At 40.4% G+C, this 23,247-nt stretch overlaps 1 protein-coding gene across 2 annotated transcripts in view; it reads left to right on the top strand.

Annotated features, from left to right (window-relative positions):
* ARL15 (ADP ribosylation factor like GTPase 15) overlaps positions 1-23,247 on the top strand; it is a 468,816-nt gene that overhangs the window by 137,920 nt on the left and 307,649 nt on the right. For both annotated transcript variants that reach the window (XM_049768137.1, XM_049768136.1), the window contains one exon: positions 22,857-23,001. In XM_049768137.1, the coding sequence (XP_049624094.1) occupies positions 22,857-23,001 (145 nt within the window). The remainder of the gene's footprint in view (positions 1-22,856; positions 23,002-23,247) is intronic.

Below are 23,247 nucleotides of genomic sequence, written 5' to 3'. Positions count from 1 at the left end.
CCCAAATCTCGCACCCCCCCCCTAGACCTGGCCAAGCAGGCCTCCGGCATGGCGTGGGCCTGCCAAGCCTCCTCCTGCTAGACTCCCGGCTCCCAGGAAGGAGAGATCCTTCAAGAAGCTGGGAGAACAGAAGTTCAGAGCCCCACCCAGACCCTCCCTAAGGAGCCGCATGGATAGTGGGGGAAGGCCTAGGGTACCTTCAAACTCCACCAAGGGACCCAACTCACCGGCTTGCCCAGGGGTGTGGCCCGGGGAAGCCCTGGAGATCTGGAGCAAGGCGGCAGAGGGGTGCTGGGGTTACCCAAATCCCGCACCCCCCCCCTAGGCCTGGCCAAGCAGGCCTCCAGCATGGCGTGGGCCTGCCAAGCCTCCTCCTGCTAGACTCCCGGCTCCCAGGAAGGAGAGATCCTTCAAGAAGCTGGGAGAATAGAAGTTCAGAGCCCCACCCAGACCCTCCCTAAGGAGCCGCATGGATAGTGGGGGAAGGCCTAGGGTACCTTCAAACTCCACCAAGGGACCCAACTCACCGGCTTGCCCAGGGGTGTGGCCCGGGGAAGCCCTGGAGATCTGGAGCAAGGCGGCAGAGGGGTGCTGGGGTTACCCAAATCCCGCACCCCCCCCTAGGCCTGGCCAAGCAGGCCTCCGGCATGGCGTGGGCCTGCCAAGCCTCCTCCTGCTAGACTCCCGGCCTTTCAATTTATCTAATGAGTTTTTCTGACCTGTTATTTCAGTTTGGGGTTTTCTGATTTCTATCTTCATATCCTCTTGATTATTATTAGTGTTCCATTCAACTTGATCTATGCTTTGTTTGAGTTTTGTGAACATTGTCCATATTTCTTTTTTATATCTGAAAGACTAATGAGGTGGTTGGCTGTTTTCCAGACATCAGAGTTGCCATCTTCATTCTCTATGCCTGGTGTTGGCCTGCATTGTTTCCCACTGTTATGCTTGTATTGTGGATTTTTCTATGTGTTGTGGTGGTATTCATTGGCTAGGTGGAATATGATCACGAAGCGAAGCGGAGCAGTCTCTGGGCAGGGAACACTCACCTCAGGAGAAGGCGAGCCCTCAGGGAAGGATGTCGGAGAGGATCAAAGTTCCCAGGCCAAATCAAGCAGAGAGAAGGCCCAACATGTCTGCCATGCTCCAGAGACACAGCAGAGTCAGCTAGTTCCACAGTCTCTGGGCAGGGAAGACTCAACTCAGGAGAAGACTAGTCCTCAGGGAAGGATGCCGGAAAGGATCAAAATTCCCAGGCTGAAGCAAGCAAAAGCGAAGGCCCAAGATGTCTGTTATGCTTCAGAGACACAGCAGAGTCGGCTAGTTCTGCATTCTCTGGGCTGTAATTCTCAATTCTTCTGTCAGCAAATTATTCAGAAGGCCTTTCCAAATTTGAGACAAGGATGGGGTCCAGTGGAACTGTTCTGTATGCATTGTACATAGAGAGATGAGAAGGAAATTGATCCTGTCTAGGCTTCGAGCTGTAGATGACTTCCAGCTTCCCTTCCCCCCCACATTATTTTTTGTTTTTTTTGGGGGGCCACACCTGGTGACACTCAGGGATTACTCCTGGTTATACAGTCAGAAATTGCTCCTGGCTCGGGGGACTGTATGGGATGCTGGGGATCAAACCAAGGTCCATCCTGGATCGGCTGCATGCAGGGCAAATGCCTTACCACTGTCCCACATTCTTTATTCTGTTGGCTATTCTCTGAGTCACAGATCAAGTATGATAATTATTAGGATTGAGACAGAGTGAGACCCAGACTAAAGTTTTTCTATTAGATATTTTCTATTACCATACTTAGTTTCTTTATATACCACATATAAGTGAGCTCATCAGCTCTTTTTCTTCTTCTGACCCATTTTACCTATGTTGACCTGTCAAATTCCATCCATAATGGGGGAAAAGCCAGCATTTTATTTTTTCTAACACCTGCATTGTATTCCATTATATATATGTATGTATGTGTATATATATATATACACACACACAAACATACACACATATATATACGCACACATACCTCAACTTTGTCTATTAGTCTATTATTGAGGACTTGCTTTGTTTCAAGATCCTGGCTACAGCAAACTCAAAAGTGTATATATCCCTTTCTGATTTTGTGCCTATGGATTATTGTGTTATGGAATGGAATTGCTGGGTTTTTGACATGTCTCCATATTGTTGTGCCTAGAAATTGAACCAGTTGATATCACCACCAACAGTAAATAAGGTTTCTTTTCTGCATCTCTGCCAGCACATGTTATTTCTGACCCTTTTGATACTGGACTTTCTTGGTTTTGTGAAATTATATTGTCATTTTGATATGCATAAAATTACTTTAAATTGAGCAGTGAAGAGACCAGGCATATAGTTCAGCATTTGTCTTGTATGTGTGAGACCCTTGTTTGTTCAGCCTCTAGTACTGCACGTGCATGCCTATGCACATGCACACACATGTGCTCACACAAATAAACAGCAGAAAATAGTCAACTGATTTCTGAGTTCTTTTACTTATATGCTCAGTTATACTTGTCTTCCTGAATTTTCATCTTAGGACAGCCAAAGTGTTTTAGATATTTTTGCTTTAACAGGTAGTATTTTTATACCATTATAACTTGGGAGGGTATGTTATAAGTATATTAGAGTTTATATTTAAGACTTAAGGTTCAAAGTTCAAAAACGTTGTTTTACTTATTCCTGTAATTATTCAGACAACTAATGCCTTTAATTCATCTTAAAGAGCAATCTGTATATTAGATATATATATTATTTAACATAAATGCCTTTTAAATTCTGAAGCAGTATAACTTTATTATCTTTCTGAAAGAATGGAATTAGTGATTAGAATATAGTTGAAATATGGATATTATTAAAAATGAGATAAAAGCCTTTATATTTTCCATTATCCTATCTTGATTCAGGACTATTTTAATGGATCTGCTCAGTTTACTTCAGACCAACTTGTATTAGGCATTCTAATACAAATAATGACATTGAGTTAAAATGTATATGTAATGGGAGACCCAGTTAGACATTAGCACACACATTGCCTTAAATGTGACTGTGACGTAGTGAGTATGAGAGTGTAAAGTAGAGTATAAGTATCGTAGATGAGAGGAGTTGGGGAAAGCAGTCTTGAGAAATGGAAAGAATGCTGTCTCTTGTATAGAGGAATATAGATTTACTTCCTAATAAATAGACTGTGTGTCTTAAGAGTTGTTGTAATATTGTTTTCATAAGCACTTGTTTGAAATCCCCTATCATGTTTGTGACACCCCATTGTTCAGGTCTGTCCTTTGGAATTCTAAATAGCATCTCTCAGTATATCTTTGCAGTTGTCCAGGTAAAAGTCAAACTCTTTTGTGATATGACTTAGTTAGAAGGTGATTCATTCTTTGTGTCTGATATATCAGATATAATGATACAATTGAATGTTTCTTAGAGTACAGTGTATAAGTAGAATCATTTTAATGTCTCCAATTATATAAAGTCACTTTGTTTTTTATAATCCCCTCACATTTTTTAAATTTGGCCAGGTCATATATTGTTTTATTAGGGTGAGATTAGGAATAATTTTATTGGTTTTAGGTGGCTGGAAAGTACATCCAGCTGAAAACCGTCAGCCATGTAGACTCCATGCTTCATTTGAGTTGTGTTTCTGGAAGCAAGTCAAGTATGACAACTGTGAGTTTCATAACTTTCTTCAATTTGATTTAGAAGCAGCTTGGAGAAAAAATACTTGAGACCTTTTCTATCTTCTCCTGGTGAGGTCCTGTGCAGGTTATGTAGGTCAAGACTGTCTGGCTATATCAAGAGCATGTAGGAGAGATGGGAAGTCAGGATTCTTAGACTTGCATCATCTATCATTCACTATTCTATTCATTCATCTTCTTTAAGTAATGACTTAACACCACAAAAGTTTAACCATCTCAAAATAGGGGACTTGGGTAAGCACCAAGAAAGTAAATCTAGATGGGAGGGATTCCTAATGACTCAAAGGTGATAAGATTCAGAAATAGAAAAAGAGCTCTTTTTTTAGCTAAAATAATCCAGACAAGGTGGTTTTCTAAGTCGATTGTAGGAAGGAGATTATCACAGTCCTGTTAACAGACAACACTGGAACTCAGATCTGCGAGGGGACTGCTAGTTCTAGCAATGTGGAATTCTAACAATTGATGAATTGACAGGAATGGGTTCAGGAGAGAAAGGAAAGAGAATAAATAGGCCATGATGCATTCAGAGGCTTTCCCTCTAAAGAAGAGTTTTCCAAATTATTTGACTACTGCTTATTTTTCAGAAGAAAGATTACTCCACCCTCTTGGAAATCTTCCTTCTTTAAGAGTAACAGAAAGCCATGGCTCCACAACTAATCACAGGCTACTACTAACCCCCAATTCTTATTATTTCAGTGCTCCCCAGAGAGGCTCTTTTACCCACTGTGGGTAATAGGAAAGAGAATTGGAGGAAGTGTAGCTAGAGGCCTCACTTTTTTTCTAACTCCTCTTTCACCAAATTTTCCTACCTTGCCTCTGGTTGGGAGAAGTAGCATTATGATAGATGCCCAGCAGCAGGGGAGGGGATGATGGGGCCTGAAATAGAATCAACACTGATGATGGGACTAGATTTTGAGAAGAGCAAGACAAATATGTCCACAATATTGGCCTTTCTTGGTCCTTTGGGTCTTATAGGAAGTTATTAAAATGCCAAGAAGTGCAGAATCTAAAGAATTTGTGAAATACTTCAGGTAAAACCTAGGGGAGTGTTGATGAAAATCTTCTGAAGAATTTAAATCTAGGACACCCGGTCCTTCACTAAACCATTTTGGTTATGATGACTTGAAAGGTTTTTCTATTTGGGGATCAGTGTATCAGTGACACATCCACACATCCAAATCTTAACTTCTCAAAAGTCTTGTCTTGAAATGTAGAGCTATATAAGAAGACAGAGAGAAAGCAAATCAAACTCAAATGGAATTTTTTTTTTTGTTTTGTTTTTGTTTTTGTTTTTGGGCCACACCTGGCGGTGCTCAGGGGTGACTCCTGGCTGTCTGCTCAGAAATAGCTCCTGGCAGGCACGGGGGACACTATGGGACACCGGGATTCGAACCAACCACCTTTGGTCCTGGATCGGCTGCTTGCAAGGCAAACACCGCTATGCTATCTCTCCAGGCCTTCAAATGGAATATTTTTGTTGCTGATTTGCACAATTACAGTATTTGAAATTTGAATTACAGTTTAACAGTGATTTTAAAAAATCAGATTGAGTAATCGTAAGTGTGAATGTTTCTGTAATTAGAAGTGTAGTGCTTGAGAACAAGATTTAACAAAATTTTAAATTAAATTTATTGCAGTTAAAAGAATTCAACGCCTGGAAGTATTTTGTGTGTCAGGCAATTGAAGTATTTTTAATGGAAAATTGAATATATTGAATATATAAATATTACTTAACATTTTAAAGAGTTTAATAAAATAAGTTTGTTTATAGCACCAATCAAATCAGTGTCCCCACTTAATATGATTGTTATAGTTTTCTTGGTTTTGGTTGTTTGTTTCTGGTGGGCAAGAGGAACACGTGGCAGTGCTTTTTCTGGGATCGAACTGGCGAAGCATTGTGTTTCATTCCTTTGAACCGTCTCCTGGGTCCCTAATTTACTGGGTTTATCATTAGAAGCATCAAGTAAGATTCTTATGCTTCTGGTTTTAATAATTCTAACATTAATTACAAAACTATAAAAGAAAAAGAAAAAGGATTTATTTCTATGCTAAAATGCCAGACTGTCCTTTGTCTTGCTAGACTCCCTGGCTGACGTCACCACTATTGTAAAAACTGTCCAGAGCATTCATATGTCAATACTGTCATCTTTCCAGACCCATAGACTTAATTACCCTTCTGCCCATTGGACATTTTTTATAGGATGGTCTAGTAACAAGCATCTCAAGCACCTAAAACAAAACTTTCTTTCCCATTTTAACCACTCCCAAACCCAAATTTCTTATTGTTTCTGCCCCAGATCTGGGTATCATCCTTGTTTTTGTGGCACATCTTCATCCGTAGGGAGATTGCTCAGTTAGGGCTCCTGGCCTGATATAGATGGCATAGGTGATTTGAAGAACTTAGACTCATGGGTCTGTAATAAAGGTATAAAAAGAATGTGAGGAAGCCCTCCCAAGTTCCCAAAAGGCTAAAGATTGGCAGAGTCCATTGACAGATGTCTGGGTTTAGGGCCTTGCTTGTTGCTGCCCTCATGACTTGTTACAGACGGAAAGAAGAACCCCATTTTCTTCTTGTTCATTTGTCTTTCTTACACGTCTGTTCTGCTGAGTCTGGAAGCCAGGAAGGTGCCCCTTTTGCAGTGGATAGGAGTGAGCTTCTCTGTACTGGAAGTCCAGTAGATTTCAAGGATCACGAAGGCTAGTGAAGTTTGTAGGGAGTATTTTTAGCACACATTCCAAAGGTTCTTTCTCCTACATAAAGGGTTGCAAATTTTGGGTCTTTCTCTGTTTAAATATTAGCTTTGAATTCTTTTCTTTTCTACATGTTAATGTCTCTGTTTCTTCCTTATTTTCTTTTGTTTTCTCCACCTTTTTCTCTTCCTCCTACTCCCCCCCCCCTTTCTCTTCTTTTTATGCTCCTCTACCTATCCTCTTTCTACTCCTTCTTTGATAGTTTTCAGGCACTGCAATCCAGTTCATTGCTCTTAGTGGTCCTTGGGGAATTAGTGACATATAAAATGACATTCTGTGATGTAACTTTTCTACTTCTTCTGAAGGTGGTGAGAAATTTGTAAAGTGTAAGAAGTTGTAAATTATGGTGAAAATGACTAATAAGAATTGAGGAAGAGTTGTGCTTTTTGTTGCATAGCTGCTTTGGAAGTCTAAGCCAATCTTAGATCAATATTTTGTTCTTTACTTTCCTCTGCTGCTCCCAGATTTTCTGTCATAAGGCTCTTATTTTAATATGTAGTGTATTAAGATTCAGTCAGATATTTACATAGCAGAGAACACTAGAGTTTCTTTGATGATGTCTTCTTTTCCTTGTATGAATTCAACAGTGCTCTGATTCTCTCCAATACATTTTATGTACTCTCAGGAGGAGAACATGTTATCTCTGCCAACGTTGTTTCTAACTGGTCAGTGAAAAAGGTTCTCTTTAGTATCTTTGTATCCATTGTTTCTTATTTCCATTTTTCACTCTTTAGAATGTTGTGATTGTGGTCAAGCACTTTCCAGGCTGAATAGTAAGATGTAATTTGGTTAGGGTACAAAGCACACTTCCAGCAATCAGACATATTGTTACTGATGCTGAGAGGTTGAAGTTTCAAGTTATTTCCTTTTGGAAAGTTTTATTCAGAAACCAGGGAGTGAAGAACAGAGCTGCTAGTTCTTCACACATTTATGCTTCAGTGATTGAGATTTGCTGTGGGGTTTCTTTCATATTTTGGTATCAGTTGTAGCTGTGGTCTCAAGTGGATGCTGCATCATTTGTGTTGTATTAAAAAGTTCTGGCTAAGGATACTTGGGCCATTCTGCTCATTGAGGATACTCTGCATCTGGGGTAGAAAGCTGTGATTAGCTTGGTCTTGTATCATGTCACTACTGTAATTATCCTGGTAAGATAGGGTCTGGGGAACTTCGGGAACCCCATCTGTTCAGGGCATAGGAGAGTCACACTGGTTTTGTGTCACAAATCCCCTTGGAGAAACTATATGGAGTCCTATATGGCTGCTGTGCAAATAGACACTTTGTAAGGATACACACATTCCACAGGAGTCAGATCTCCCTTTCATTGCTGAGTGAGTCCCTGGTAACCAGGGCCACAGTATGGAAGCCAGATTTGTTTCTCAGGCTCTCACAATCTGGAGTCAGTGGTTGAGTCTGGAACTGGGTTCTGAATGGTTGATATAAAACGCAACTCCTCAACTACACTAGTGGTTACTGTAGTGTGACTACTTGGTTCTTGACAGCTTTTATTCTTTTTATCCCATCTGTGAATAATTGTCCTTCTAATAAATCACATTTCTGGTATTTGCAACCAGCACCGTGTTTGGTATCAAAGAGAAAAGAGAACATTGCGTTTTTATATCTTAGGATATTCAATGACACATTTTCTTGAATATATAGAACTCCTTTGATAAGTATACTTTCCTTTATAAAACTATTATCAAAGGTATTTGAGCTTTATTCTGGTAAGACCCCTGTAAAATATATCTGAAATTATTCAATACCATTACAAAATTGCTATTTGATAGTTTTTATTTTTATTTATATATTTATGAACACAACTTCAAAATTTTATGCCTACATTATCTCCAAAAAATAAAATGAAGAGAATAGTAAAAATAAATTAAGCCCACATTGTTACTTTTAGTCTTTTATGGAAGCTGGATGTTATTTTTATTGGGATTTATTCTGGATCAGTGAGAGATTTGTGGATGCTGGAAGAAAACTTTTGTCCTCTCCTAAATGATCCCCAGGCCGAGTTGCCTTTATCTGTGCATTCAGCCATGGCTTGTGAAGTTTGACAGTAGTCGGAAAGTGCTTCTTTAATGAAGCACACCTTTAAATAACTCTCTTAGATTAATTCCCGCTTTTAAAGTGAGAAGATGAAGATGACTTGAACTACCACTGCTGCCAGCTCAGCTGTGGATCTGAAATATCCAGCTGTGTCTTTGGTGCCATTCTCATCACCAATAACAGACTTGGCAATCAGAATCTGTCTGACACGTGTGTGGATGTGTGAGGCGAGAGCATTTAGTTCACTGTAGTGGCTCTTCAGCGCTAGACCATAGTAAACATTTGTCATTGTCAGCAGTTATTATAATGTGGCTTGAGGATTTATAGGGATTGACAGATATCTGTATCTACCTTTTATGTTTTGTCTAGGTTTGTATATACACAATAGGGTGTTCATAATAAAAATAACTTATTTTACTCTTAATACTGGCCAGTAAGATTTAAGAAATGTTTTATAGTTTTCTCCTTTTAAAGGGAGAAAACATCCAGTGTCAGTAAACTGTTGTTTAATATTATGATTCCTTTAATGGCTCCTACTTAGATCAGACTCAAAGGTCTGTCAATATGCAATTCATCCACTAGTGGTATCGAGCACATGCTAATAGATTTTTGATCAACTGACAATAAATAAACCCATACCTTGAATCATCTTTCATTATCTACTGTTAGGGAACTCATCTTGGGTGGTCATATGAAAAATCAGTTTTCAGTGAGAAAGCACTATTCTAAATGAAACATTTCATAGTGACATCTAATGATAAAAGTGTCTATTGATTATTGAATATTATTCTGAACTTCTGGGTTATAATATCTTATTTACTACTTGCAAAAAGCCTATGTGATGCTTTTATTTTTTATATTTTATTTAAAGTGACAGCTGTTGGAGTAACTTCTCCAGAATCATAGTAGGATTAGATTTCAGCTTGGTGTATACTGTGTCAGACACTAAGGGTCCAGAACTAAAGCATCCAGACACTCCATGTCTATTGAGAAAGGCTGGATTGTCAGTAGCTTTACTTGATAAAAGTGTTGCGTGGAATGGCAGTGAAATAGAATAGGTACAAGTGGAGTTTGAAGTAGAAAGAATTAGGAGGCCTCTGAGTCAGACTGAGAGAATCACAGAAGACTTCCATAAAGGAATAATCATTGAGTTCGACTGAAGGATGACAGGCTGCCAGAGGGAGAAAGTAGATAATGATGTGAAGGCTGAGGGTCAGCCTCTTTGATAGCATGAAGCATAACAGAGAATAGGTCAGAGGTTCATTTGAGTCTCTGTGATTGTCACGAGGGCTGCATATGTAGCAGGAAGATAATAAAGATATTGATTATAATTACTATTTCTCTAAGTTTTAGCCATCAAACCGTTTTAGGCACTTTATGAGTATTCTCTCATATTGCCTCCTTTAATAACCATTGGTCATCAGAAATGAAGGTCAAGACCAGGTCAGGAGGAACCTCCCTGGTAGCTAAGTAATTTGAACTTCGCCCTGACTGTTGTGGGGGACCATGTAAAGATTTAAATGATGGAAATAGATTCTAGAAAGTTGATGACTAGCATTCTGAACCATGAATTGATAAGAGCACTAGTTAGCAGAACATACTGTTTTATCCAGCCAGCAGCTATCAGAAGCTTTAGTGCTGCAGAGAAACAGGATGAGGACATCAATTTGAGCAGTTTTATAGGAATTAGTGATTAATGAGATGTGTGGGACTGAAATTCATAAAGATGGAATTTGATGATTGTTAAATGTGGGAATACTCTGTTTTCTAAGGTATAGATTTGTACTTCTGTTATTAGAGAGCAAAGGAAAAACTATTTTAGTTTGAATTGTTTTCTTCTCTTCTATTGCAATATTTTTTATCTCAGGTTCCTAAAGCAGACAGATTCTGCTTTGTTGAGATTTTTCCTGGGGATTTTTTGAATGATATCACTTAAATATGTATCTGGGGAGCCTCACTATTTTTAAAAGTTTTTAATTTTCAGCCTACCCCTTGGTGTTCAAAGGCTAGAGCAGGGGTGGCGAACAAGTTCAACACAAAGAGCTAAAATTTTAAACTGAGAGTCAGAGCCACACCACGCAGTGACCTGAAAAACACTCACACGAAAGCAGATAATTTTAACAATAATATATTCAACACATATTGCATTTTGCCATTTTGAATGAGGGTCAAAATCCTGTTCACTACCCCTGGTCTAGAGTAATGGCCTTACTAAGAAATATCCATGTTGTTGCTGGAGTGTTAGCTCTTGTCTTGTCATATATGCAACCAATTGCATATAAATAATAGAAATAACCTTAGGTTCTGTAGTGATAGTAATGAGGAAGGGTGTTTTCCTTACACACGGCCAACTCGGGTTTGATTCCCAGCACCTTGTATAGCCCCTGAATCCCACCAGGAGTGATCCATAAGTGTTGGGCCAGGAGTAAGCCCTGAGCACTGTTTAGTATAGAAACAAAACCAAACGAAACAAGAAATAAGAAATGCTTGTGCACTCCTTTTTTTTCTTTTATTTCTTTATGTGTACTCTTTCTTTCTTAAAAAATATTTTATTTTAGGGCCATGGTTTACATATGATACTATCACAGATTGGATTTTATGCAAAACACATTCTAGCGTCATACCCTTCGTCAGTGTCCATTTTCCCCACAAACCACAGAGCAACCTATTCTGCCTTTATATATGTTTTGGTTTTGTTTTGGGACCACACCCTGTGATGCTCAAGGGTTACTCCTGGCTCTGTGCTCAGGAATCGCTGCATGCCAGGCAAGCACTCTACATACTATACTATCACTATACTATACTATCACTCTAGTCTAGGGGTTCTCAAGTTGTGGCCCATGGACCACATGCAATCCACTGAGGACATGTATCTGGTCCACTGAGTGTCTTTGCCATCATTGCCATGTGTGGATGTGTGCCACACTCTCTGACTTCCCACCTTCTCTCTGTCTCTCTAGTCCTCTCAATCTTGGGCAGAGATCCTCAAACTTTGGCCTGCCAAATGCAGGCTTGTAGTTCCCATTGAAATACTGGTAAGTTTGTTGATTTAACTTGTTCATTTTAAATATTCTATTTATTCCTGTTTTTTTTATTTTAAAATAAGATATGTGCAGTGTGTATAGGAATTTGTTCATAGTTTTTTTTAAAACTATAGTCTGATTTTTCAACAGTCCTAGGGACAGTAAAGTGCCCCCTGTTTAAAAATTGTGAGGACCTGTGCTCTAGTCCCTCCCTTCATATGGTTCTTAGATCTTGTTTTCTCCATTTTGAAATGTGTTAGCAGAAATAGATTTGATGCAAAATGTATTTACCTCTTTCATTTTCAACTAAAACCCTTCCTCCTTCCCTGTGCTTCCTTCCTTCCTTCCTTCCTTCCTTCCTTCCTTCCTTCCTTCCTTCCTTCCTTCCTTCCTTCCTTCCTTCCTTCCTTCCTTCCTTCCTTCCTTCCTTCCTTCCTTCCTTCCTTCCTTCCTTCCTTCCTTCCTTCCTTCCTTCCCTCCTGGTCCTTCCTTCTTTTCTTCTTCCTTTTTTTCCCCCCATTTGTTTTTGGTTTTGTTTCTTGGGCTGTGCTCAGCGGTTTCTCCTGTACTCAGAAATCAATCCTCATGGTTCCCCCAGAGACCATATTAGATGCTGGGAATCAAACCCAGGTGGCCATGTCTAAGGCAAGTACCCTACCTGCTGTACTATTGCTATGGCCCCTAAAGTTATATCTTTTTTTTTTTTTAAGAGGAAAACAATAAAAAGAAAAAAGAGGAAAACAATGAAAGAAACTCCAGGACTAGTACTTGATCTAAAACAGTTCAAGGTGAAGGTCTGATTTGGTTCACTTATGGCATATCAAGTTTAGTTCTCACTATAGACATTATTCTTGGGAAATTCACTTCTTCATTTTACTGTATACTGTATTGTTAGAGTTGATATGAACATGTTAGATTCCCCACTTAGCCATCATGAGCTAAGAATCACAGTTTTAAGTATAAGCCATTTATTTTCTACTTAGCTTCCTTTTTGTGTTTCTTAGTTCACAGAACAAAACACACAACTTATCTCCAACATGTTTCCAGTGAAAGGACCTGAGTATATGAGAATGTATTAATAGGAATATATGAGAATCTTTTAATCACTTTAAATCTAATCATAAGTTGCATGCCCAAACTTAGAACAAAACAACAACAAAAACCCCAATCCCAGTTGTGGTTTATCTTGCAGTTGCTCACCAGGGTTCCTGGATGTTGCTGATCAGGGATGCGTGATGTGCAGGCTGGGAGCCACGTGGGCCCCTGGTCCAGTTCAGTGCCACGGTCCTCTCTTCATTCAAAGTCTCAGATGTCTGTACCTCTGCAAAGCCGTGAGGCCACTGTCTATAGCTGCTAAGCATGAAATCCCCTGCTTCTGTTTGTTTCTTTTGTTACCACGAGTTAATAGGGACAGAGACAGGAGACAGCCCAGAACAAAGCAGAAATAATGGAGTATTTCACCCCCCAAAAAAGAATGTGAATTGAGAAATACAAAGGGTAAGGCAAAGACAGACTTAGTGTCCTGAGGCAGGGTGATGTATTGGCCAGAAGCCTCAGCCCTGGGACAATTCCAGGCCAAAGCCTTCATCTATACTCCAAGCAAGCCATACAGCCGAAAAGTTTGACCTGTCCTCTGTAAAAACAATGGACTGTTTTTCCCACTTGGGTCTCAAAGGGCCACCGGATTTTTCACCTCAAAAAGTGGATTGCCCTCACAGTGTGGGGATAGTGTTTGGCTGGAATGTGTCTGGTGCTCAAGGGCCTCTTCTCAGCACTCCACTGCTCTGTCCATTATTCCTGCTGCTGGCGGTGCCGTTCTGAACTCTCATTCTTTTCACTTGTTTGCAAGACCCACGAGTTACTTCAGGATACCGGCCGTATTTGAAATTCATTTTCCTTCCTGAAAAGAAAGAAAGGATTAGCGAAGAGATTGCATGTCTATTATGTATCATCTCCTTCATGTGTATTTCTACACCATCCACTTTCTTCCGTTGTATTTTCTCTTTCCTCTCCCTAACACATTTTGTTTTGCTTAGTATATAAGCTTACTTACTTAGTACTTATTTACTTAGGCTTATTTATTGAGATATACGCATTTTGTTTTACCTAGCATATGAGCTTACTTAGTACTTATATACTTCGGCTTATTTATTGAGATACAATTTGCATACATATATATTTCAAAGGAGAAAATTAGAGGGCTTGTTTTTTTTTTTTTTTTTTTAAAGATTTCTCCCTTTATTACCATACTTTGAATTAGAAATCTGTGCAGCCAACTTGGGTCTCTTTTTCTCTGTCACTCTGTCTCCCTAATTTCTCTTCTTGGATCTCTTACATGCAAAGCATATGCTCTACCATTAGTCTATATCAAAAGCAGGAAATTCTTTTAATAGACTGTTATTTCCAGAGGACAAAATAATTTCATAAAAACAAACAGTACTCTGTCTCCACTTTCTCTGTCCCACGTAAGGAACTCATTGCTCGCTCGCTCTCTTCTACGAGAAGAGAGAGGTCTTCTGCTTGGAACAAGAGGAAAGTTAGCTATGAGTTGATGGTGCAAGTTAAGAAAGCAGTGGCAATGGGCTGAGAGTGAGAGTGGGTAGGGTATTTGCCTTGCATGCAGCCAACCCAGGTTCCATCCCTGGCTTCCTGTGTATTCCCCAGAGCTTTGCTAGGAGTAATTCCTGAGCCAGGAGTAACCTTAAGCATCATTGGGTGTGGCCTGAAACATCATCAACAAACCAACAAAAAAGAAAGCAATAGCAAAATAGAATCTCACCCTTCTGCCAGGGACTGTTCATTCACAGACAGACTAAAATGCATTCTTCTACGCCTACACCCCTCCCCTTCAGCATCCTATTTCCCATACTCTGACTCCTGACTCCAGAGATGGTTGTACCAAGACTGATAGACACAACCAAGAGCTCCAGGTCTCAGCAGCTCTGAGAGGAGCCCAGCTCTGTCCCTCATACTGTTCCTGGATAATGTACTCTGTACTGACTATGGCCACAGTCCTTCATGCCACACCAGCTCCTTGCTTGTAGTCTGTTGTGATTGAACTACTCAAACCTAACTGACCAGGTGCAAAAACCTGGCTCCACTCAAGCAAGTTATTTTGAACATTTTTGAACCTCAGTTTCCTCAGCTTTTGTTTATTTTGGAGGCCAAACCTGACAATGCTCAGAGTTTAATCCTGGTTCTGTACTCAATGATCATTCCTGGCCATGTTCTGGGGAGTCTCTTGTTTGCCAGGAGTCAAATCCAGGCTTTCTGCATGCAAGGAAACACCTTACCCTCCATGCTCTCTCTTGGACTCAGTTTTCCACATCTTAAAATCAGGAGCATAGACGGTGCTTTTCACTAGTATCTTCCACCTAAGCATATCAGCTGCCTTTGGTTTTGTCATAGTGTAACTAGGACACCCATCCTTCCTTACATCTCTTCCAGAGCTTAAATAAATAGCATTCACAAATCCCCTTACCACTTACTTTTGTTGTATTTTCAAAATGCAGACTCATTTTATTACTATAGATTGGAAAATACTTTGAGTCACCTAATTTTTCCTATCTAGATACTTGTTAGTCTTTTATCCCTGAAATATGTTCAGTGTGTTAGCACACACTTCTGGAAATTGACTTCCTTGTAATAACTTCTAATTATTATTATTACTTTTTTGGTGAGTGTGGGAAATATACAAGTGCCTATTCCTGATTTTGAAAGCAAATGGCCTCAAAAGTACATCTACTTCAGAATAAGGGAGAGTTTTCTTTGGTTGTAGGTTCTTACTAATCAGTATCTCATCTGTCTGACAAAGACTTAACTGGGCTCGAAGTCATGCCCCACTGTGAAGCAGCACAGGGAACCTGGTAATGTGACACTGGACCCCTCATGTTTTGTTTGATGAGTTCCTTATTTATATGAGCAGTTATAGTGGATTTGGATGTGCTGAGTCTGACTGGGGGGAGGAACATTTCCAGCAGCTCAGTGGAGCTTCCATCACATTGAAATCATGTCCAGAATAAAATCGTGTATTCATGATGAAAAACAGAGCATCAATTGAAACAAATGTCATGGCCCCAGAGGCTAAGGCTTTAGCGACACAGGATGGTAGGAAATATTGGCCACGTGGTGGCCAGAGCCAGAGTGGAAGGAGTTTTAGCAAGATTCTGTCTTGAACTGTGCTGTTGGAAGTTGATCCTGCTCCTCTGTTTTGGTGCCTGGCCCAGCCTGGGGAGCAGTCAGAGTAAACATTATAAACCATATAGAGAGACTCTGTACCAAGGATAACTAGGTCTCTGGGTGAGTGTGTATAGTTCTAGCATCTAATATAGGCAAGAATTAAGAAAAATTGCGTGTGCAGGGTACTTACTTTAGAGCTGAAGATCAGTGTAGAGAACTGTGGGTGAGCAGAAAATTTTTTCTAATGGCATTGGAGAATGGCATCCTGGGGAGGAGCCATGTGAGCAGAACTTTGGTGAGAAACTCACCAAACTGGCAATAGGGAGGGCCAGGATGGCATTCCTGCACCCTTGGGAGCAGGGGTCCTTAAACTTTTTAAATAGGGGGCCATTGGACCGTTGGAGGGTCTGACTATAGTAAAAACAAAACTTATGAACAAATTCTTATGCACACTGCATATATCTTATTTTGCAAAGAAGAAACAAAACAGATACAAATACATGGGCCATAGTTTGAGGACCACTGTTTTGGAGGGTCTGGTGTGAAAGTGGTAATGCAAAAAGAAGTTAGGTCATGCATAGTCAAAGGCTCACTAGTGATTTTTATGTCATTTTGTCAAGCAGGTTTGGAGCATCCGCTGTGTATAGAATTCTACCAGACTAACCAAGCATCTGCCCTGTCCTTGACAAAAATTTGGACATTTGTGGTCAGTCTTGCTGTCATGGTATTCAGCCATCAGACTGATGTGCAAGTCTTTATTTTTCTCTCGCAGTTTATGAGCAGAAATCCCACTTCACAGGTGGGATAACCTTTCTTCAAGCAACGCTTCCTAAAGATTTTGTTGATATGCTTGAATGAATCCGCTTTTGAGCTGAAGATGATATGATTAGGTGCTTTTAGCCAAATTCTGTCACAAACAGTGTTATTATTGGTGTTTCCAACCATTCTCTTTTCCTCATGTTTCCTCACATGTAGTGCTGGGAGCAGCCTGAGTGAGCACGTGAGGATGAAGCTTAGGGAGTGACTTGACATCATAAGAGGGAACTCCACAGGGAACCTTGAAAAGGCAGCAGGTCCTAATGGACCCCATGTGAAAAGGTCTGTGCAACTGAGCCCATGACCTTGGTTGTGCCTCTCCAACCCTTGCGCCCCTGGCCCCCGCCTCTCCTCTAGCCCCTGCTGCAAAGTTTGTGTGACCGCAGTTCAGGCTGCGACTGAACTGCAGTGGATGGAGCAGGTGGCGGCTGCTGTGGGCGGGTAGGAGGGGACGTGCCACTGTCTGGGGGGCCCGGTAGTCTGCCAGGCACTTGTCCAAGGAAGCTGACTGTCATCTGAGATACCTTTGGAAAATAAGCACCACTATGGACAGCTGTTTACCTCAGGAGCGCTTTGCTTAGAGTGTAATTCATTGAACTGATGCCTTAAAACCTCCTGAAGGAAGGAAGTGGGATGAGTGTTAAAACGGTCTGGGTTAATCCTGGTGAGACTGAAGCTTGACTAGGTTTATGGGCCGGACGGAGTTATACAATGCCTTAGTGTCTGGCCTGGGAATGGGGCCTGAGTTTGCTGCTCGCTGTCAGGACTGCCGACGGCATTGTGTTGAGCATTGTACAACAGTGAAAGGGGCTTACTTGCAACAATGCCAGAGCTGCTTTAGGAGACAAACACAATGAACTTTGGTACAGTATAGTCTAGAGGCCAAAATGAGTAATTTTAAGTCAATTGACTATGAGATCCAAAGCTTCATTAAGTTTTAAAATGAAAAACCAGTTTAAACTGTGTACGTTTTGAAGGAACTGATTAAAAAACATGAACGCTCGCCCTCCATCTGAAGTGGTATATTCATAAAAGTCTTGTCCTGTTGACTCAAAATCTGACACTGTTCTTGTTCACCAGAGGATTTGCTTATTTGAAATGGATCGTCAAAGGTTCTGTTATTTTAAAGATTCAGCCATATCACCATTGGTAATCTATTTTTTTACCCTTTATCTTTGAAAATGCCTTATTTCCTTTCACTATAGTGGATCGAGGAATTTTGGATGATTTTTATCTGTCTTAGTGGGAAATGCAGAGCCTAAAATTTAGAGAGGTTGAGGGGAGCAGAGAGAAGTTACATTGGATGTCTTGTATCATCTTTATCAGAAGGATGAAGATGATACACAGTATGGTGGGGGGGAGGGGATAGAAAGGAGCTAAAGGAATGGAGTGGGATGTCTTTATCAAATTGCCTTTAATATCAAAACTGTTTTAGAATAATATGGCAGTCTGTAGTAGTTGATGTAGATGTGAATGTACCTGGTTGCAAAGTTTTTACACAGGACTTAGTTATTCATTGGGGGTGGAATTGGGGATCTGGGAGCTACTCTGCGTAATGCTTGGTTTGGTGATGCAGGTGGTCCTGATCTCGGGTGCTGGAGCTGGTGATCTGGTAATACTTCGGTGCAGTGGTGCTGGGGATCACCAGGGCACCATGGGGTGTTAGGATTAAAATTATACTTCCACACGCAAAACACGTGCTCCAACATTTGGAGATATCCACCCACTTTCCCCTATACACTCCCACACTTACAATATTTTTTTAAAAGAACATTAAACTTTGGGGGCTGGAGAGATAGCATGGAGGTAAGGTGTTTGTCTTGCATGCAAAAGGACGGTGGTTCAAATCCCGGCATCCCATATGGTCTCCCAAGCCTGCCAGCAGCGATTTCTGAGTGAAGAGCCAGGAGTAACCCCTGAGCCAGGTGTGACCCAAAAACAAACAAACAAAACAAACAAACAAAAAAAAAATCCCAAGAACATTAAACTTTGGAGTTTTTGGCCAAAGCAATACTGGTATATTAAGAAGTCTATATTGGCAACATAGAAGTCATTCACCTGCTAGTTCATTTTGATGGAATTATTTCCTCTTTTTCTCTCTTTTCTCCTCTCTCCTGGATTTTTTTTAACCCAGGACTTGGCACCTTTTAGGCAGACCCTCAACCACTAGGTCACATTTGCCTTTTTATTTAATTGAAGTTTTTATTGAAGAATTATGGTCATTTGGGCCATTCTCTCTCTGGCAGAGAAGTTAAGCACAAGACTGAAGTTCATTATGTCAGGAATAATGTTGTTCCCCTCTGTCCTCCCCCACAAGGTTCAAAACAGCCCAATATGAGAGTATACCCATGAAGAGTTATTTTTAAATTTTAATTAATAAATAAATTATGCCTTTGTGATGCTCATGAGTTACTTCTGACCATCTATACTGAGGAATCACTCCTGGTAAGTTCAGGGATACTGAGAAAATAATGTGGGAAATTGATATGGGATACTGGGGAAATTGAACCTGGGTCTACAACATGCAAGGCACATGCCCTGCCCCTATCCCTGTTATCACTCTAGCCTGTGAAGAGTGATTTTTTAAAAAAATCAATTTTATTGTGAACAAAGTGAATTGCAGATATTTCACAGTAATATTTAAGGTACATAGTGACATTGAATCAGGGGTATTCCCACCACTAGTGTTGTCCTCCCTCCACCCCTGTTCCCAACATGCATTTCATATTCTCCTCCCTTGCCCCCTGGGCTGTGAAGAGCAATTTTTATCTGCCATGGTTTAACCTGGCAAAGTTTATTTAAGTGAATAGTGGATGGCATGGGCTATCTTTGAGGGGACACACTTTGATAAGGTATATAGAATACATATCTTACATATATGCACAAAGTTATACATATATCTCTTCCTCTTAAAAGAACTCTTCTCATAAATTCGGGAGACTCAAGAAGAGGAAAAATTTGCCGCCTTCATAGGAATCTGGCTGGGATATGTTGCATTGGCATCTAGAGTGCTGTTTATGGCTGTGGTCATTAATCTTGTAACAGAAGGTATTATGGCGCTGAAGTCAAGCCAATGAAGAGCAGCTCGTAAGATGAAGGGACAGGCGGGGCTATATGAAGGCATACTGAAATAATTATAACTCCTTGGGCTTGAAGAGCCTGAGAGGAAATATGATTAGAGTTTAATAAATCCATGAGGAATATGGATTAGGCGATCATAGACTTGTTTACCAGAATAGGCAGAACCACTTAAAACGCAATTTAAAGTGAATTCAGGACAAAAAAGAAACTTTGTCATATTGAGAAAGTAGATCCTATACATGAAAAACCACTCTTGGAACTGGGCTAACTTTTGGCTTTGAAGAGAAGTGGAAAGCCAAGGATTTTTCTTATTTTGGCACTATTTTCTGGAAGAATAGGGGACCCAGAGAGAGCATACATCAGCTTTTCTCTTGGCTTTTTATTTTTCCTTTTTTCAGGTGAACTTTAAATCTCATTAATTCTCTGTTCAGCAATTATTCATTGCATGTGGATTCTATGCCATGTGCTCTGCTATGTACAGAGGACACTGAGATAAAGATAACCAGATACGGTTCCCACAGTCTGGCGATAAATAAGAAACTATAATTGTCTGTGTGGTCAATTCACAGTCATGCTGTGAGAGCTTACACAAATTGCTAGCATATTCTTAAGATCAGAGCAGGTGGCCCTGAGGAAGGGCTGCTTAATTTGAGGCCTAAAAAGCGGAGGACGATTTAGCCACACTAGGAGCTAGGAGAAGCATGGATGTGGAATTTCCACGCCTTGGAGTGTAAGAGCTTTCTTATGGTGAGACAAGGAGTGGGCTGGGCTTGGGGGTAAGAATGGAGGGCATATAAAATTGAAACATTTATAGAAGGGATCATGAAGGGCCTTTCAGGTCATGTTAAGTGTACCCAAGAACAATTAGAAATTTACTAATGAGAGCTAAGAGAGTTCAGTGTTGTGAACTATCAGGAAGGCTGCCACATGTAGACTAGACAGGTCAGGAGTTAATGTACTGGAACCAGTGGGCAAATGTCCATGCTGCTTAGGAGATGGTGCCTTGGTCTGTAAGAAGCTAGACAGTTTTCAGGGATATTTCAGATGTTATTCAGACTAGACTTGTTGACTAATTCTATCTGTGAAGTGAGGCAGAGAAATAATCAAGTTTGATTTATGAGAGTTGGTCCGCCAATCAGTTTTCAGATTGCACCTGAGTGTGAAGGAACCAGTTTTTCTGTTTTGTTTTATTTTTGTTTTTGACCCAAAGTGCTTCCTAGTAAGTGGATGTCAAGTAAGTAGGAAGATCAAAACAGCATAAGTGATTTTTAGTTTCTCTAGTGCCTTTTCTTGAACCCTAAAGAGTTGTACCTGAGGTCAGTTCAAGAAACAGAATTAGAAGGCTCAAGGGGGCTTTCATAGGTACAGGAACTTCAGTTCTAGTATTATTTAGAGACAAAAAAAAGTTGCCAGACTAGTATAAGGAATTTTCCTATGAAGTCTCCACTTGGCTTCACCAATCAAGAATTTGCTATTTATTTGATGATACTTTTTACCATAGATACAAAGGCAGAGAGATGGGGATGTTTCTTAACCAATTAAGTGCTGGCCTGAAGCCCCTTTGGTGCTAGCTTGAGTATATGTTCTCCTATGACAATTATTTTTTTTTTTACATGAAAGTATATTCAGGAAGTACAACTGTCTGTGTTGCTGCTGAATTGAATCAAGTATCTAACTCTCATCCCTGACACCAAGGTGTTGTTTATATCATCAGTTTCCTTTTGATCCAAGATTTTATTCAAGAGACATTGTATTGCACAAATATATCACTTTTATCTTTTCTTTTTTAATTTTATTTTATTTTATTTTATTTTATTTTATTTTATTTTATTTTATTTTATTTTTGGTTTCTGGGCCACACCCTGTGACGCTCAGGGGTTACTCCTTGCTATGCGCTCAGAAATTGCTCCTGGCTCTGGGGACCATATGGGATGCCGGGGATTGAACCCAGATTTGTCCTGGGCAGCTGCGTGCAAGGCAAATGTACTACTGCTGTGCTATTGCTTCAGGCCAACTTTCATCTTTTCTAACCTGGGTCAACTCCTCAAGCTTTCTTTGATGTTTGGGCATTTTTTATTAATATCTTTATTTAAACACATTGATTACAGATATGATTATTGTTGGGTTTCAGTCATGTAAAGAACATACCCCCTTCACCAGTGCAACATTCTCATCCCCAATGTCCCAAATCTTCCTCCTCCCCACCCCACCTGTACTCTAGACAGGCTTTCTACTTCCCTCATTCATTCACATTGTTATGATAGTTCTCAATGTAGTTATTTCTCTAACTGCACTCATCACTCTTTGTGGTGATGTTTGGGTTTTGAGATTTAGAGAACAGGCCAGTAGTCTTATATGTTGCTGCTTTTGGGGTGGGTGGGTGGGAAGGTATTAGTCTGAAGAGATAGATGTGTATTTAGGTGTAGGAAAATGGCCACGCAGTTACAATCTGTCTGGGGTACCCAGAGAAAGTTGTCAGGTATAGACAAACTTCAGTGCTGCTTGGTTGTATACCATCACCATAAAGTGAGTAACACACTAAAAAGAAAGATTGTACCACAGTGAGTCATATGAAATGTTTTTTTTTTTCCCCAAGAGTATATAAGTTATGTTATACCGGACTATAGTCTGCTAAGTGTGCATGCAGTAGTTCCATGTCTGAGGTGTGACCAGTGGTCTAAAGTGAGCATATGTGATTGGATTGTTGAATGTGTTACTCCATGCTGGGTTGCCACAACTTCAGTTCACTACAGGACACAGTATCTGAGGCTGGATCCAGGGTCTTTCATGAGACCCACCCCAGTTCAGTTTGGTTCCCTAAGCATCACCTGGAGTAAGCTCCAGATAAAATTGGCTGTGGCCCAAAAGCAAAACAAGACAAAACAAAATAAACCAATTTGTTATCTGTAGAATATGATAAATAGTGAAGTGCAATCAAATAAGCACCTGCATGCCTCCTTCCTGGATAGTGCGCTGATACCTTGGTTAGCTGGCATCCTCTGAGATTCTCTGTCTTCTGCGTAATGTACAGGTAATTTAGTTTTAGGCATACTATGTTCCAGTATCAACCCCACCCCAATGTCAATTTCCCTTCATCAATGTCACCAAGGTAATCTGCACCCCCAAGCCTGCCTCTTTGACAGTTATTTTTTTAATTTTGTTTGCTGTGGTTTAAATATTACTGAGCTTTGCATCTGTTATCTTACTTAACAGTATCCTATTTCCCCCTTCTCTTGGCAGTGTTTTAGAGCACTCTGCTGCAAGGGACCACCACCCGCCCGGCCAGAATATGATCTGGTCTGCATAGGTCTCACTGGCTCGGGCAAGACCAGCCTGTTGTCAAAACTCTGCAGTGAAAGCCCGGACAACATCGTATCAACTACAGGTAGGCACATTCCCAGGGCTCCATCCTGTGCCCTTTCTCATTCATAAAATTTATTTTTGCTTCTTTGATTATATTTGGAAAACACAACCATACCCCTAACTATTCTATTAATGGGGAATGCCTTGTTCAATTGCTTTTATTTAGGGCTTTTTTGTCTCTCAACGTAGATCTGAGGGTGTTCAGTGGTCTTCAGTTGCTGCATCCCAGAGTCCTGCAGTTGGTCATTTCAATGCCACTGATTAAGTT

Source organism: Suncus etruscus, chromosome 2 (assembly GCF_024139225.1).
Source record: "Suncus etruscus isolate mSunEtr1 chromosome 2, mSunEtr1.pri.cur, whole genome shotgun sequence".
NCBI lineage: Eukaryota > Metazoa > Chordata > Mammalia > Eulipotyphla > Soricidae > Suncus > Suncus etruscus.
The sequence above is the reverse complement of the archived record's forward strand: the minus strand, read 5'-3'. Positions and strand labels throughout refer to the sequence as shown.